Consider the following 18,192-nt stretch of genomic DNA (forward strand, 5'->3'; position numbering starts at 1 on the left):
GGTTAATTTCTTTACATATTGTATACTGTACAGGTTTCTTCCTTGGATATCTATGTAGATTTAGTCACGATTTAGCTCTGATCCCATTTTATTTTCCTTTTGTGGTGTGTCCGTGAGAGCAGAAGAAAATTTTAAGTCAGCATTGGGGTGGAGAAGTTTTAGAAACAATTTTGCTGAATCAGAAATTGTAGGTATAACTTATTATGAGCGTTTTGTGTGTTTGTTAGAAAAACCTAGAACTCGGTGCTGCTTTTTATTTTTAAATTCTCAGATTTCCTCGTTGGAACGTCTAATAGTACATCAGAACAACATAATGGTTAAAGCAGTCTGTTCTGACGCAATACAATAAAAGTTAACATTGTGAACAAATAAAAAGCATTTTAAAGCAAATTCTCCTGTATCTAAGCGTATTTATGCCTTGGTTATAGCTGACTTCCACCACAGTTGAAAACTTGGAATTGCCGGGCGTTTTGTTCAAATTTTGATTAGATTACTTTGCCTTCCTACACACAAGGAAATGAGGCCGGGACACCGTACGGTTAGGGAAATTACGGTTGGCAACTCTGTGCCCCCCCCCCCTTGCATACGTACACGTTTGCATCACGTTACCGTAACCACGATCTTCATTCGATTGCCCTGTTGTCTATGATTAATCTTCATCAGAAAAATAAAATTGACGTAACAGCGCGAAATTCTTAATGAAGGAAAGATGTTTGAAACGGCGGAGTGGAGAGAGAGGGAGGGGGTGGAAGGGGCTGGCAAACGTAGTGTGTGCGCTGGGATGCTGGTAGAGCTATAAGTGGTAGCTCCGCGAAAAGTGCCCGGTGACTGCTTGATGAACGTGTATGTGTGCCTGGTGTTGTATCGATGTATGGATTTAAGCATTCGCCACACCATCATCGGTATTAGGTGAGCACGTGATACCGTTAGGCTTAAATTCGTCAGGAATTATTTAATAATATAACTGAATAATACTACTGTTTATTGATGCAAAGGAAATGACAGTTGAGCATGCACGTATGACATATTAGAAATACCCGCATTCAGCGTGCAGATTCAAATAACATGCGACATTGGTTCCAAATCCAAGCATTTTGGTAATAATAATCGGAGTGAATGCCACCAATAGTGCAGTACTATATTGTTTTGCCAGGAATAAAAGTCAGTAGTGTGCGGCGTGTTGGTAAACATTAGCCAAACGGAAACAATTACGCCCTTAAGCCCGAGTAGATAAAAAAAAGTATGTTTTGAGGGAATCGAGGCATCTTTCCTAGATAGTGACCCCCAACGGTTTTAACCGTGTGTATCTACCTTTGCGGCGTGGTTAGTACAAGGCCATTGGGATTATCGAAAAACATAAACAAAAGACTGTAAATATATAAGAAATATTAGTCGTAGATAACGACCCCCCGAAAGCCCTTGTTGGGTACTATCTAGGAAAGCCATTTTGAGCATTTTGTTGTGAAAAAAATCATATGTACATACATACACATTATATATATCTATCTATATATAATTACTTGGGAAATTGATTTTTCCCATACTTTTAGTGTTGCTGATGAATGAGGTGGTGGTTTTTATTGCCGGTCAATTATTATGAACCTCATAACTATCCAATATGGTTGGGGGCCTTTGGAAACACGAGGTTTTTAGTGGGGGAAATCGTTGGGAGAAAGACCAGACAGGTGTGTTGTGATGGAATGGCTGCGTATGCTCAAGTCATTAGGGAGCTATATGTACAAGGGAGGATTGGCTAACGAAACCTGTGTAAAAGGAACTGAACTACCTTACCTACCCTACCCTACCCTAACTTAGTAGTCCGTGTTACTCAGCTGGGGGCTCTGCCCTCCTGGACACCCCCTCCCCCCATGAAGGAAAATTTTTTTTTTTTTCCAAAAGTTTCCCTGTAACACTGCTCATGCAAGATAGCGTTCCAGGGTGGCCAGCCTACAAAAATGTATCAGTTCTGAGGTTAATTACAGTCGACTGACAATAAATACGAGTAACAGTAAATTCTTGATAAGCAACCAAAATACTATAGAAAAAGTCCATTACCAAGGTAATACCCATGCGGGGTTGTACTGTAGTCCATAGGAGAAATGTTTGTACAGTGAGTTTCAAAATGAAAGGCATTTGATGGATATGAAGTTGTTTAGCTTTCAGTAACCCCAGTGAGTTAGTAGTGGCTATTTTTTTAGTCCAAAAAATATGGTTCATATAATCCGGTTTCTGTGACCCTTGTGACAGATTAGTGGTGTTTGTCTGTATCTGACCTTGAAAATGCTTACTTCTATAAACAGTTAGCAATGCATCCTAGTCTATAATGTGGTTGTATTACTGATGCTTGTATTATAAAAAAAAAATGGCAGAATTTTGGGTTATTTTTCAGAAGACTTCAGTCAACTTCCACATTATAATTTATATTTTTCTTGGGTAAAACACATCAAAACAAAAAATTACTTCTCAATACATAACTTGCGCAAATGCTTAATAAGAAAAAATTGATCAAATTACGACTTGATAAGGTAAGACAACACCCCCCCCCCTCCATAGCTAATACAGGAAAATTGGGACGTTGTAAAGATCCGCAACCCCAGAGTACCCATGTGAAGATTGCCTATCCTCAGAATTAACTTGTTAACATCAGCCACCCCCCAGTACTGAACACGGCGAAGGGACATTCCATTTGGCCGACAACAAACAGATGCACCGCCAGTATCAGAATGAGCTTGTTAACATCGGCCACCCCAAATATTAGCTTGTTAAGATAAACAACCCTCAGGTACTCTGGGGTTGCTGTTCTTTACAACATCCAAAAATTGTAACTAGTAAACACCCCTAGGTTACATTAGGTTGGTATTTTTAGGTTCTTTACATGCCCTGTCATTTCCTAGCCGTTTTTGCATGAAAAACCCAAAATGGTTTTTAATGCAAAAATGACTGGCTGGAGTATTCTGAAAAATTTCTGAAATTTGATGTGCATTTTATACCAATCATAGCCAGGAAAGGATTTTTACAATGAAACTCTTAAATGATGTAGCATTCCATACAAGGTATGTATACATCAATATCTTTGGCTGTCTCCTATTTCCCATAAATGTTAATGACTTTCTGAGAACACTTGTAACTGTTACTGGTGTAAATGCACTATGTCACTTGACATGTCATAACACATCACATTGTTTATTGCATTTAATTGGCTGAGACGTGTTACATCATCAGTACAGTAGCATTTGGTAGAAGTTGCATGGTGGACGAGCAGTTGTGTTGTTTGTTAAGCTTTTGAGCTATTTATGGAATTGTGTATATCATTACATTTTTTCTTTTGAATGGATGATTAAGATATGCACCATTATAACATCATAAAATTTTCTCCCTCTAATTGGCTACATTCAAAGAGGATCAGTACATTTTGTAGCTTAAGCACACTTCACTCCCTTGTCCAGCTGCTGTTATTGCTGTGTATGGCCCCCCCTCCACTTCCAAAGAGGGGTAGGAAAGTGCAGACCTTCCAAAAAAAATGCTGGAAAGCATCAAGAGGATCAAGGCTGGTTGGTCAATGGGATGATGGAGGAGTATGGAGTTGCCTGGTCTGCCATGCAGGACATCAAATCAGCCAAGGACAAGCTGAAGAAATACATGACAGACTTGGGGAAGGGGACGTCTGGGAGTCAGGCCTGCAAGATGATGGTGAAACCCCGTCATGAGGAAATTGAACAGTCGACCTTGATCTGGTTCTGTTAGCAAGGGCTGCAGTTGTACAAGTATGGGTGCTTAATTGAAGGCTGCTTTAATGAAGTTTGCAGATCTGCATGGAGTTGCAGACTGTAAGGTGTCCAAAGAGAGGCTGTTTCTTCTCAAGAATCAACATAGGCTTTCCAGCAAGAAGACTCATGGTGAAGCTTTGGATGCTTCATGGAAGGAAATAGAGGAATTTTGGCAGACTCTGAAACACCTGATGAAAAAGGAAAGCCTTATTTTAAATCAGATCTACAATGCTTGTAAAACTTGTCTACTCTTTTCCTCCTTGCCTGCTAACACCTTGGCTGACAAGAAAAAGAACTGAACAAGTAAAAAGTCATTGAAGCAACTTGAGTCTGCCATGTTATGTGCAAATGCTTCTGGTGGACATTGTTGTTGCAGGCCAGTTATAGTTGGCCTTGCAAAAAAAATCATGTGCCCCTTATGAGTTGATGGATAATCTCTCAGTGATTTGTTATCATTTGGCAAAGGCTTGGTTCACCTCCAAGATCACTTCCAGTTGGTTCTATAACCACTTTTGTCAGGAGGGTGTTTGTCTTCCCACACAGGACCTTGGAATTGTGAAACATAGGTGGAGGCTTTGCTCTCATTGACAGTGTTCCTGTGCATCCTATCACAACCCAGTTGGTTGGAAATAAAGGTTCTATTAGGGTCATGTTTTTGCTTCTTAGTAAACTGCACTTGTTCAGCCAGTGGACCAAAATGTTATTGTTGCAGTGAAATGGATATCCTGCAGGATGTGATGGTGGTGTTCAAGGAAGAGTAGGAAAAGGAGCAAGGCTTGGATATGTTGAGGGAACGGACTATGGAGAATCTGCGAAAGTATTTTCTAAAATCTGCCACCTACAAATTTATAGATGCTTTGAAGGATGTCACTGTACAGACCCTAGAGCATGCTCAGAAACTAATCCTCAATGGCAAGAAGGCCTGATGGGCCTCCAAGGCTTTGAAGTTAGTGACTTTTGCCAACTCACCAAGGATGGCATACAAGAGTGGCTGGATGGTGACGGTGATCTTGGCTTCCAACTTGTCCAACAGTGAGGTAGCTGCTGTAGTTGCTGCTTGTGAGATGGAGGAGGAAGCCCTTGAAGATGATGATGAAGACAAGTCTGTATCACAACCAGCACCTTCATATGAACACATGAGGATGGTCTTCAATATGTTTATCAAAATTATGGAGAATCCTGACATGGACCTTTAATGCCTTCCCAGGGGCTTTGGAGCTTGCTTAAGGTGGTGGAGAAATGCAGTGAACAGTGATTATAAAGCAGAATTGTTGTTCTTATCGTCAGAGTACCTTCAATAGACCCCTAACACCCTTGCACCCAAGTCCATCACCATCCACTTTTTCAGTAACTCACTTGTTCAGCTCAGAAACGCAGACGAGCATTTTAGCACCTTTTGTTGAATGCAAGGTCCATTTAGCCAGGAATCTGATGTGTCTGCCACCTCTTGACAACCAGGAACCTCTAGGTACCTCAATGCCTCTTCCAGCATGTTCACTACTTCATGACCATGAGGAGGTAAAGGACCTCAACAATACCGTGGTTTTGGAGGATGAAGGGAACATTGAACCTTCATGCAAGTGCTAAAGTCCAACCATTGTACACAGTTCCACCACCATACACTGGTAAGCGAGAGGGAAAAGGTTTTGCTTTCATTTTTTATTGTGTGTAGACAAAATAGGGAGAAAAATGTTACCCATGTTAAATGGTAGTGGTCTGTAAAACACTATAGTATCTGTTGTATTGTGTATGGTCAGGAAGAGAAAAAGTTTCACCTTTTTGTAGCCGTTTTTTATTTTTTCATTGCGCATAGACATTATTGTATTTGTAAGAGAGAATAGGAAAATAAGTGCAAATCATCTTTGCAAAATTATTCTTCATTATAGAAATGTCCTGTACCGAGCCTCGATGGCTTGGTTGGTAGAGTGGCAACCACAGACTTCATAGAAGCCTGTGGCGAGGGTTCAATCCCCGCAGCCGACCAATCAGAGGCGGAAACTTTGCTATCCGTGTAGACATCCCGGGATTACGTATGTAATCAATGGATAGGTTTGCTGAAAGCAAATAGATGTTACAGACTAATACACACATAAACAAAGCCACTCCAACATCTTCTAAAAACATAACAGACACCTCACACGTCTCGAACTGTCGGACTACCCGCCCAGTTCTCCTCGTGCTGCTGGGAGAAAGGGAGCTGGGGTTTCGGTAATGCATGTACACGTTCGGTTGCACCGGGGTCTAAGCGATGTCAGGCAGGGCAGCCGGTCGAGGTTACGGCCTACCCCACCGCCAAATCAAAGTCCTTCAAAGAAGGCACCGTGCTTACCCCATATAAAAATGGGTATAAAAGCACGTTAAAACGAAGAAGAAATGTCCTGTACCAAGTGTACAGCGTCTACTGTATTGTGTGTTTATGAGCATGTAATGTATGTCTACATTATTTTGGTACAGATAAGGGAAAATAAGGCACTATATTTTAGTTTACATCCAGTTTTCAATGTGCCAGTTGTTGCTTACAAGTATATTTAATGTATGGTTATTTGTTATTGATGACAAGGTTGGGGATAAGGGTACAAAGTTGCTGTTTCACACCCATAGAGTATTTTTACCATATATGGAATTACTGTATACCATTATCTAGAGGGTCTTGGATATATTAATCTGGATACAGGAGAGTTTACTTTTATATAGAACACCTACATTCTCAATATCTTACAATCATTTCTTTAGTTATCATGATACCTCCGTAAAATTTAGGATGGCCAGCAGCCTCTTTTTACATTACCTAAGGTTTTATTCCCGTTAATATAAGAATACCAAATGTAAAATCAATTTGAGCAAATGTTTCCGGCTACTGTATATCCTTATTATGTCATTGAAAAAGCAGTTTGTACTGTAGATATTGAAAAGAATGTGTAAATCTGTTGTTGTTGTTGTTGTTGTTTTTTTTTTTTTTTTTTTTTTTTTTTGCTAAAAAATTTGCTAAATTCAATGCATCATACAGCTAATTAATTATGTTGTTTTTAAAGGTATCAGTAAAGTAAAATTAATAGCCTTCAAAATGACACCAGAAGAGCATTTTATCTTGTATCTTTAAATACAGGTTTACAGCACGTGATAAAACAAAGTTAGCTCAGAGCTCATATTGGTGCAGATACAGGTTTACAGCACGTGATAAAGCTCAGAGCTCATACGCACCAAACCAGATGTATGTTTTACCTCCGATAAGTTTTAGACACCTCAAGAAATCTCTAAAGTTCTATTATAATAAAAGATTTGAAATAGACAGTCTAGAAATGAATGGTGTTACATACTTGTCTTAGCCTAAGAAAGAAACAAGCTTAAAGATTATTTGATATTGATGGGAAAAGTAAGAGAAAAATATATCAAACATGAAAACCATTGAGGAGGTCAGGGACTACTGAGCATGAGTCCCTTTTCTATGCCATTATTATTAATTTGATAATTATCTCATGTAAAATGTGGTGTTAGCTTTCCTCTATCTTATCAGTATTGAAGATCATAGTTCCTGATACAGTTCAAGGCTTTAGTTTGTGTTGCAAATATGTGTGGTGTGAAGACTGATAGCATGAAAGGTAATAGTATCAATTATTAAGGTAAGAAATAAAATTGGATTATTGTAGTTGTGTAATGTCCTGAATTATATGAATAGATAACATAATGCAATAGGTAACAAACAAATTTTGTTATCCATGCAAAGCTTAACTCATTGGAACTGTCTTCTTGCTTAATAACGTGGTTACTCATAAGCACAATACTCTACTTTCCTGGGTTTGAATTTCCCGTTTTCTCTTGAATCTTATTTTCTGTGAATTACCTCTGCTTATGTAAAATTGTGAAAACACGCATCCTATGGCCTTTCATACACCATTGTTTTGTGATAACCTTTGCCATGAAGTCAGTTTCTTTGCATCCTAATCTATACATTCATCTTCCAAGGCGAAGGAAGAATACTTTCTCAAGAAAACATTTAAAACTGCAGTTGGAGTTGGATATGATCTGATGCGAAAAAGCAGTTGCAAAAATAGTCATGGGCACAATTCATACTATAAAGGTTTAAACAGACCACCACTTTAACATTCTTAACTTTTGTAGGGTGGCGTGCAAGGTTTGTTCTTGAGCTATATTATATCTTATTTCATTTATTGCATGCTTTAAAAATGTAATCATTGTATAAACTGAAAACCTCAGCAAAATATCGTTCGAAGACTTGTTTCTGATACTTGACCATAGTTGTGGATTGAAAGTTGGACAAATCATTAAAGATGTATTTGATTGTGTCTTTCTGCATTAAGGGATTGAGTCATGTAAGGTTTTCATCAAATATCCATGGGTCATATGAGTGTGATGAGTTCAAAGGTTGGGTAACATTACTTCAGTGGTGTATTTTTATATGAAGAACACACAAACAAACTGTTGGGTAAATGTGTGTTAATTTATTGTTTAGTTCATCATTCCACAATGAATGCCACTTACCAAAGGTGATGCGTTTTAGAGATACTGTAGTAAGAAATCATTCACAGGAACAGGTATAATTGATTTAGTCATAGCGGTTGCAGTTTTGCGTCTTTGTCAGTGAATCTACATTTCTTCAGTGGTATATATGAGCATGGACCCAACATATCAAAACATTTATACCAATTTCATATTTGTTGAATGAAAAATTAAAATTTGTTGACAGAGATTTCTAGGATAATTTTCAAGGGCTTCCGAAGTGCTTGTAGTCATTGAAAATTACACAGTTCTGTGGTGGTTTTTTCTAGTGGGAGTTGATGGACTTTTCAGTTATCAGCCCAAAGGCTACCAAAGTGGAATACATATACAAAAGCCAACGGGGTTTTATATTAGAAATAAGGTCAGTAGATATCACTTACTGCTAGTGAGTTTCCAGTTACTGTATAGACAATGTCATAGAATTGCTCAACATCACCCATTTTATAGCTGGTCTTCAGTTCTCCTAGACCTAGAGGAATATTTGTTCGCCCACCTGTAACTTGATGGAGCTCGAGTGCTGTGTGGCTTATAGAACCATGGGAGCCACAAAAACTTTAACATTATAGGAAGTATAGGAAACACAGGTGTGATCATTATAGGAAGTGTAGGAAACAAGTGTGATCATTATCAGGTGGAATATCACTAGGCCCTAGCACAGTTCAGGCTGAAACTCAAGAGACCTTGTAAAGGATGTTGTTTAAATTTCTGTCTGTTATAAATTCAAAAACTCTAGTCGCTCCCATCAGGAAAATGGTCAGAAAAATAGCTGGTAAACTTGACCCCAGGCAACAACTAGTACTAAGAGACCTTAAATCAACTTCTGTAGATGCTAAAGAATCTGCTTCTGGCCCAAGATGAAATTAGATGTTGTGATTAAACATTCTACAGAAAATGCAAAAATATTCTTTTTAAGTATATTATAGATCTAATGTTTATTGAATATACCTTCCCAAATGCATGGAAAACTTTGTGAATGCCAACCTCTTGTTAAACCAGGAAATTGGAATTGGAATTGAACATGAAATTTAGGCCAGAGGCCGGTTAGGCACTGGGACCTATGAGGTCATTCAGCACCTAAAGAGAAACTGAGTGAAGGTGGTTTTAAAAGTGTAACAGGAGGAAAACCTTGCAGTTTCACTATGAAACAATTGTTCAAGAGTGTGGAAAGTAAGGTGGAAGAAAGAGAACATGAGTGGAAGTACAGTAACCTGCCTTTGTAAAATCACAGATGAGATGGCAAATGTTTATGTACAAAAGACATACAACACATGGATGTATGGTAAACAAGACCTCAACATTGCAGTCTAAGAGGAGAGCTACCCCTTTTTATAAAACCATTTTTAAGATGTCAAATACAAATAGGAGCAACACCCTCTAGTATGTGTCACAAAGAAGGTATTCCATAGTGTAGTGTATTATCATCATTGTTTGCTGGTAGTGTCCCAGTCTTGGTGACAAAATGCTTCCTTTCTGAAGTGTCAGGATGGTGACAGTGATTACTTCCTCTCTCAAATGCTCAGAGAGGAATTAAAAACTATTGTGGCATTTTCAAGTTTACAGAAGGAGCTGGACTTTTAAAAAGTATAATTTCTTTATAGTGATGAACTAAAGTAATAGTGTACCAACTTGAGAGCTTTTATGATTTAAGAAGAGCTTTTATGATTTAAGTTTGTTTTATAAACTATGATTTTTTTTTTTACCATTTTAAGGCTTTTATGAAGTGTTATATTGTGTGTGTGTGTGTGTGTTTGTAGATGTATAAAAGGTTATTTTACTAAAATTTTTTTGTCAGTGATCTTTGCTGTTGTGACACTAAATTGTTGATCTCAGATACCACTTATCATATAGCTTATCATATAGTGTTTTCAATGTAGCATTTGTTCCAGTTGGGTTAGGTTGATTAGATTCAGATACATTTATGAATAATATTTAGATATATTTAAAGTATTCAAGCTTAGGAAAAACAATACAAAAGTACTTATATAGTGATCTTTTTAGTAGTTTACAGAAATGCATAAATATGATGTAATTTTATATAGTAATTTTTTTGTATTTTGACTGTTGTATACTAAATGTCATGTTACGTAAGGGTTTCAGTATTTCCTAAGAGTTCACTTTAAGTTTTCATATCAAAGTAGTCTTGCCTTAGTAAGGCTTTTATCAGTCAACTTCAACATTTTCATAAGTGTAAGGATGTGGAATATAGATTTATTTCTCTTCCATATGAAACACTGAAAATACCACATTACTGTAGTCGATTTTGCCAATTTCCTTTATTCAAATATTTCTTACTAATTTTCCATTTTTCTTTCCCCAGACAATGTCCTTGAATAACATAAATCTAAATTTCACCCAAATTCTTCAAGATGTTGCACAGGAAGCTAATTTTGTTGTAACTTACGTAGATATTGAGGAATTATCAATATCAGGTAAGGAACCTCATAATTATTTTTTAATTCTTGCAAACATTGTAAATTTTATGTGAGAAAGAGAACAGCTTTCAAAATTCAGTACAGTACTGTAATTGATGGAGTTTAGCAAGAGTATTGCATATATGTACTATATATAATTCAGTTTTGTTACTGTATATATAATTCAATTTTGTAAGTGTCAATCTTGAATTTTACTTTTGGTTGAAAACCCTCTTGAATGGTTATGCCATCAAATAATTGAAATATACTGAGCTTCATATATAATGCTGTATTTTGATGTTTGTGACCTTTTGGTCCTTTTTTTTTTATGTAAGCAAACCTTTTGGTCCCCTTTTTTTATGTAAGCAAAGACACAAAAGTACCAAAGACCAAGAAAAGCATTTATGAATCTGGATGTGCATATCCAGTCATAATAGCATCAGTCTGAATTTTTGTAATATAAAAGTAGACCTGTAAGAAAAATTTACTGTGGCATCCAGTTTATAGATTGGGTTTGACACTGGAATAGTTTAACAGTACTCTGCTGTGTGCTGTCTGTGAATGCCTGGCATGGTACTGGTATCCCAGTTCTTAATTGCCATGTTTTCAGAACAGTTATATTCATTGGTATGCTTGTCACTTCCTTGATGTTGGCATTAGCTAAAATTAAAATGGTTAAGAAGGAAAGAACTTGAGCCTTCAGAACTTGATAAATTACAATAGAAAGGATTAGGAAAGACACTATATGGGATATTAAGTAAGTTCCACGAGTAGATGACATACTGAAATCGCTAGGACATGTCCTGTGCACCAGCCTTGGAAGAATAGTAGGGACAGTGTTGGCTGGGGCTCCTGTGGACACTAGAAGAGGTGGAAAACCCAAACCTACTTAGATGAGAACAGAGAGGAGGCTGGAGATGTGGTGAGATTTTTGGAAAATTTTGTTGGAACTTTACAGAGGCCATTTGCATCACATGATGTTGCAGGTGATGATGATGTGTTAAAACATAGCAATAATATAAATGACATGTCATATCAATGTGAAGGGTAACTACTGTTTTCTAAATTCATTTAAGCAGTACATGGTTAGAATTATAATTTGATGAGTGACACTCAAGCTTATGGAAAACAATGTATCAAGGACTTAATGGTGTACCTTGAAAATTAGATTAGATATATATATATATATATATATATATATATATATATATATATATATATATATATATATATATATATATATATATATATTATATATATATAAAACCATTGCCTGATGCCTGAACATTTTTTTTTTTTCTTAATAGGTCAGCACCAGTGTTTGGTTCAGTTGTCAACAATGCCTGTGGCTGTGTGTTATGGCACAGGTCCAAGTCTGAAGGAAGCTCAATCATCTGCTGCACATAATGCATTGGAATATTTAAAGATCATGACCTGCAAATAAAGCCCTACCCCCTTCTTAAGCAGCTGTGGAGAAGGGAACTGTTTGAAGGAAGTATAGAGGGAGCTTTTTATTATCCAGTATACCAATGAAAGATACCAGGTGTTGAGTGTCCCCTCTTAATCAGAGACTTGCTACAAGTCAGAAGATGTTTTGCACCCTCTTTTTGAGTGGCCATTCTTACTGGCTGAGGAGATTTCAACACTGTAGAATCTTAAAATATCTATGTAACAGCAGAAAATTGCAATAAATATATATTGCAGACCAAAAAAATGAAAAACTCATTCGCAAGAATGGAAAAAAGTTACTCCTGTAACACAAAAAAAATTAGAAACTCGGATCAGAAATCTTGCATGATGTCTGTGGTACCTGTGGTCAACATGCAACTCAAGAACCAGGCAGAAATTTTAACACAGCAGAAATTCTTTTTTTATTTTTCTCTTTTTTTTTGCTAATAGTAGTTATAGTTAATATTACAACAATAACCAGCATTGAATCTTACCTTAGAAAAAAAAATTTCAAATTGTATTGTAAAAATGTTAGCTCACTGTTAACTAAAAAAATCCATAAGTACACAAATATTTTCTTCTGCCTGGAAATTACATTTTGACCTCACAGATATCCTGGTCAGAGTTTGCTCGTTGTGTGCATCTGCTATACTTTGCATAGAACTAGTGAAGTGTTGTGGTAGAGCACACGCTGGCTGACTTGGCCTCCATGTTGCAGATCAGTGAAATGGTGTAAAGAAAGTCAAAATAGTACCTGACATTATTCTAGTACAATTATTGTAGGTCATATGTTATTTCTGAAAATTACGTTTGAGTATCAATGGACACAGCACCATGGTAGCAAAGATGGAGTAAAAGTCAACCAGTGTGTGGCCTCCTGATTATGAATGTACTGTAGTCTTGGTCCAGGTGTAGGTGTCGGTAGTGGAGTAAGTTGACAGGGTGGATGGTTGGGTCACTTCTTTTAATCTCCCATTTCCATCTTGGAACTTAAGAATTAGATTTATAGTTACTGACCATTTTATAGAAATGATCATGCTGGAAATCATACAAATACATGCATTCTGTTGCAGCTTACTTGTGTAGTGTGGAAATTTTCAAAAATTTGTTCCTCCAACCCTTGCAAGTTACTCCATACTGCAACTTATAATAATGCTTTATCCAGTAAGCTGTTACATACATAATTCTTTTAGCTAATGGGCATTCATTAATTAAATGCAAAGTATAGATGTTGGATGATCGTCGGATTATGTGATGGGCTGCTCACAGAAGTCAAAATGGACACATTCTACAAGTTTTGAAAATTGTCATAATTTAAACTACAAATTTTCCTTGGGAGATTTTAGTTTCATGTAGGTTCCATTGAAGTTACATCTACTATATAAATTATAAGTTATTCAAATTTGTGTACAATAATTTCCAGTAATGTAAAGTTTATTACATTGGTGGAAATAATAAATGTATTTATTAATATATATTTAGGCACATGCTGTTTGACAAACTGTAATCTTCTTTTTGAAGAAACAAGAACTTGAATTAAATGGGATGGATTTGTACTGTTATCTCCTTTTTGAAGAAACAAGAACTTGAATTAAAGAGGAGGAATTTGCACTGAGTTCATCATAAATGAAACAACAGTGAAGTAGAAATAATGCATTTTCAAACAAGCATAACCAGTAACCTGTGAGCAGCAAGGGCCATACCTGAAAGAATTTTAAAGAAACTTCAAAGTGAATTTCTGTTGTGGGTATGGTCTGGAGTGTAAAGCCCATTGTCTGCGTGAGACAGCACACAGAGGGATGAATTGAAACACCTTGGTGGTATCTACAATTAGCATACTTGAGGAACCTTGAATCGGACCCTTAACGTGTGTATTGGTGTTTCGCTCAGTAGGAATGCCCGCAAAATGTGTGTGGTATTGTTGTCATCTGTCTGTGTGCTGGCTTTTATTTTTTTAATCACCTTGTACAGTCTCCATCAAATGTTGCACAAAGCACTAGGTTTTGCAAATGGGTATATCAAGCCTGTTCAGAAAGTGTTCATTATTATTATTATTATTACTGCATGAGTGTTAGTGCATGTTTTAAGTCTAATTTTAATTGAAAATTTTTTTTTTTTTTTTACTAAGTTAATCCTTTTCCAAGTCTGTTATCTTTTATCAATTTCTGTTACAGATATATTAATTCCACAATTACTTTAAACTTTGATGGAGACTGAATGAGAGTGATTTCTCATTAGGTGTTTCACTCCAAACAAGTGTAAGTCATTACAAACTTCTAAATGATGGTGTCAATTTTGTTTGGGTGTCATCTAAGAGCTTCATAGATTTACTAGCCAGTCCCATGCATCTTTTGGGGAGAGTTGTGCTCAAATAGTTCTCATTGCCCAGAACTCCACAGTAATATTTTTAACAGAGGGGACAGTATTGGAATGATAGTGAGGTATGTTTGTGGGGTCAGCTTTAGTAAACCTTTGAAGCACTGAAGTATATATATATATTTTTTTTGTGAATTTCTAGTACAGTACAATTCTTATTTTGCGCAGATTATCTTTTCACTATGGCATCCAGAAGTAGAGTGCAAGATGACTTGCATTCCCTTCAACTTTTTATTTTGAGAGGATTTAAAATTCTGTCCTCTTAAATAACTGTGTCAGCTATTGACATGCAAGTGTATTAATTGGTCAAAGTCTAAATAAATATTTTCTTCGATATCCTCTGTAGGAATATAGAACCAAATGTACACATCATTTGTCAGAAACATGCAACAAATGACAGTAATCCACTAGCATGTCCATAGTTTACACATTGTTTACAATATTTCATTTAAGCTTAAGATATCAAATCTCCAGTTACATGTTTAGAGAAAACTGTATAAGTAACATCTTTTAAAAAGTATGAAATGCTATAATTGGCGGGGCACTCAGATACTATGAAAAAGGATGAACAACTTTTCAGGATTTATGTTGTTAGTTGAATATATCTTTGTGTCTTTCCAATATCCTCTATTTATTATGTTATATGAGTCTGCACCATGATAAATTTGCCAAACTCACACAGTTGTTTGTTTGCTATTGGTTTTCCTTATGTTTATGTTCCTTTGATGGATCTATGAACAGAAAACCCTGTGGGGCACTACTGAGACACTTTGGACATGAAAATATGGATTTGAAAATTAGATGAAATGGTAAAAATTTTGAGATATTTTATGTTGGATTCCTGCCCATGTAGGTATTAAAGGATGTTCGTAATAGTCATTGTATAACATCCCTATCCCTAAAACCCATTATAATCAGTGAATGACAGAATACAGTATATGCAATAATGAACTTGACTAACAAAACACATCAAGGACAATGTTGTAGTATGGAATTCATTAATATGCATTAAAAAGTAAAAAATTTATTTTTTTAGACACCAGAATTTTCTTACAATTAATCATGTCAACAAAAGTAAAAGCGTGGGTGCCAAACTTGGACGGAAATGGTACAAGAAAAGAAATATATTATTTCTTGTAGCAATCCTTCCATGTTTGGCACCCACACTTTTATTTTTGTAGACATGATTAATTGTAAAATCCTGGTCTCAAAAAATTATTTTTTACTTTTGAGTGCATTTTAATAAAAGTGCTATTTTATAGTTCTTAGTTTTGACAGAAATTGTAACCGATTTATGATTGTAGCTAATGAAATTGAACGTGGTATCTTGTTGAGCCAAAGGTGGTTTGAAAAATCTGTAGAGTTGTTAATTTATTCTAAAGGTATGAAAGATCTAAAGTTATTCACAAATCCTGAGATACTGGGAGAGGTCACTGCTGACCTACTGATCATATACGGTTGTATTGTCATCAGAATTGAGTAACCATGCAAAATTTCAAGTCCATCAGACGAAGGGAACAGGTCAAAAATTGAGTTAAGTTTTGACAAAACAGACACAGCACAAAGTCAAATTAAATAAAGGCATGTGATATCAAAAAGAATAAGAGAATTGTGACATGGCTGATCACCCTTGTTTGACAGGTGGATATCTGATGAATATAACTGACTATGAATGTCAAGTTTGGAATCAAAATCCATTGAGATTTTGTCATTCTTTTTTGTTTTCAATTAACCCATTTGTAAAATTTTTAAAAAGATTGTGATTAAGTAAATAAAATCTGAATCTTATTATTAATAAAGACATTCATTGAGCCAGCCTTGTTAGAGTTAAATAAATTAGCTCAGTGGTGAATTACTTGAGAAAAATATGCACACACTCTGAGATAATGGAAGTCCAATTTACTTATCTTACTTACGCATAAAGAAATGCACTGTTTTTATTATGGTTTTTATACAAGCCTGATGTTCATAATACTTTATGCCACTTTCCATATTGATCTATTCAGTGGCAGCAATTTCTATGGTCAGCCCTTCCCTACATTCAGCATTTCTGTTGACCCTTGAATTACACTGATTGTTTACAATGGGTTCCACTAGATTGCAGATCAGCACTCAGGCCTTCAGTTAATCGTGGATTTTTCTGTGGAATCTATCTATAAATATATCACAGAAAATTCACTACTGCACAGATTTTTTTGTACAGCAGTATTCACTAATTACTGTATTTTAATTTTATTTTCATGACTAAATACATTTTTTATGATACAAGTTTTAGTCATTTTCAAATATTAATATTAATGTAAACAGCAAAATATCAATAAAAGAGTAAAAACCCTCAAAATAAAAAAACCGCTTACCAATGTAAATAATGTACCTCTCTTTCTCTCTCTCTCTCTCTCAGTATACATATGCTTTAATGAGAAAATCAGCAAAATATCGATAAAAGGTTATTTCACTTACAGAATCCATTTACCGTATATACTCGCGTATCATACAACTTTTGAAGACCTAATTTTAAAGCTAATTTTAAGGAGGTCGCATCATATACGAGATATAAAATTAGCATATGTAATATTCACATACATATTAGTATCGTATTATAAAATACAGACATAACAAATATGCATATTTTCCTTGGATCTTTTAAAAAAGTTATGCCCTACTTCACTGTATCCAATAATATATATTATATTACTGTTGCATTATAAAATACAAACATAATGATCAATGTTTTCGTTTGGAAATCGGCTGAGGGTGATTGCGAGGTAAATTTTATTTTGCCGTATTTAACTCAATTCAGAGCTATTTTCTTGCTTCTACTTAGCATAAATGACTCTCTAGATACTCTACTTATATGGGACAAAGTTATTTTTCATTTTACGAAATGTTTTTCATTTTACGAAGTGTTTTTAAATCGAAATATGGCTTAAATATGTCTCGTGAACTAAATTTAGTTATTTATTTTTTAGTAGATGGTGTTGGGGCATTTTTTTTTTTTATAAAAAAAAATCAACAAATTCTGTTCACTACTTTCACTTAATGTCATCATAATATGAGCTTTACATATTTATCTTTTATCGATGTGAAAACAACATAAAAATGTGTCCTTCCATGCCCAATACTTTTTATTAAAATACTCTTCTCTCCAGTTTTATTTAAGAGCACACAAAAGTTATGGTTGTTTCATCCATGTTGCCAATGCACAATAATTTATAGTCATTAGCAGCTTGAACACTTTTCTCATCTTCAGCTACACCTTGCAGCTTACATTAAAAAATATATCGGTCCTATTCTACTTAACATCATTTGTAACAACTATGGTAATTTTTTACTATCGTACAATGGTTGCGATGCAAGCAAAACAACTGTTATCCGATTTGGTTGTTCATAGCAAAACAGCTGTTTTTCAATTGGTAAGCATAACATCAGTTCACCCGCCCCCCTTTCTCTGATACAGTAATTCATATCTCATTAAAGGATGCACAGAGAGAGAGAGAGAGAGAGCAGAGGTGGTAGGCTCAATCAGGACGATTGGTTTATTTTATACATATTACAATGATAACAGATTAATATAAAACTACAGTATAAATGGATTCTACAAGTGAAACAACGTTTTATTGATCTGCTGTGTTTACATTAATATTAATATAACTACCTATTAAAACAGCAGT

The 18,192-nt window shown here is 35.5% G+C and overlaps 1 protein-coding gene across 4 annotated transcripts in view; it reads left to right on the plus strand.

Moving 5' to 3' along the window:
* LOC136826605 (protein Loquacious-like) overlaps positions 1 to 15,198 on the plus strand; it is a 121,817-nt gene extending 106,619 nt beyond the window's left edge. For all 4 annotated transcript variants that reach the window (XM_067083842.1, XM_067083844.1, XM_067083843.1 and 1 more), the window contains exons 9-10: positions 10,603 to 10,714; positions 12,004 to 15,198. In XM_067083842.1, the coding sequence (XP_066939943.1) occupies positions 10,603 to 10,714; positions 12,004 to 12,140 (249 nt within the window). In that variant the 3' untranslated portion in view covers positions 12,141 to 15,198. The remainder of the gene's footprint in view (positions 1 to 10,602; positions 10,715 to 12,003) is intronic.
* The last annotated feature ends 2,994 nt before the right edge of the window (positions 15,199 to 18,192 follow it).

The sequence above is a fragment of the Macrobrachium rosenbergii genome, chromosome 41, assembly GCF_040412425.1.
Source record: "Macrobrachium rosenbergii isolate ZJJX-2024 chromosome 41, ASM4041242v1, whole genome shotgun sequence".
NCBI classification, from domain to species: domain Eukaryota; kingdom Metazoa; phylum Arthropoda; class Malacostraca; order Decapoda; family Palaemonidae; genus Macrobrachium; species Macrobrachium rosenbergii.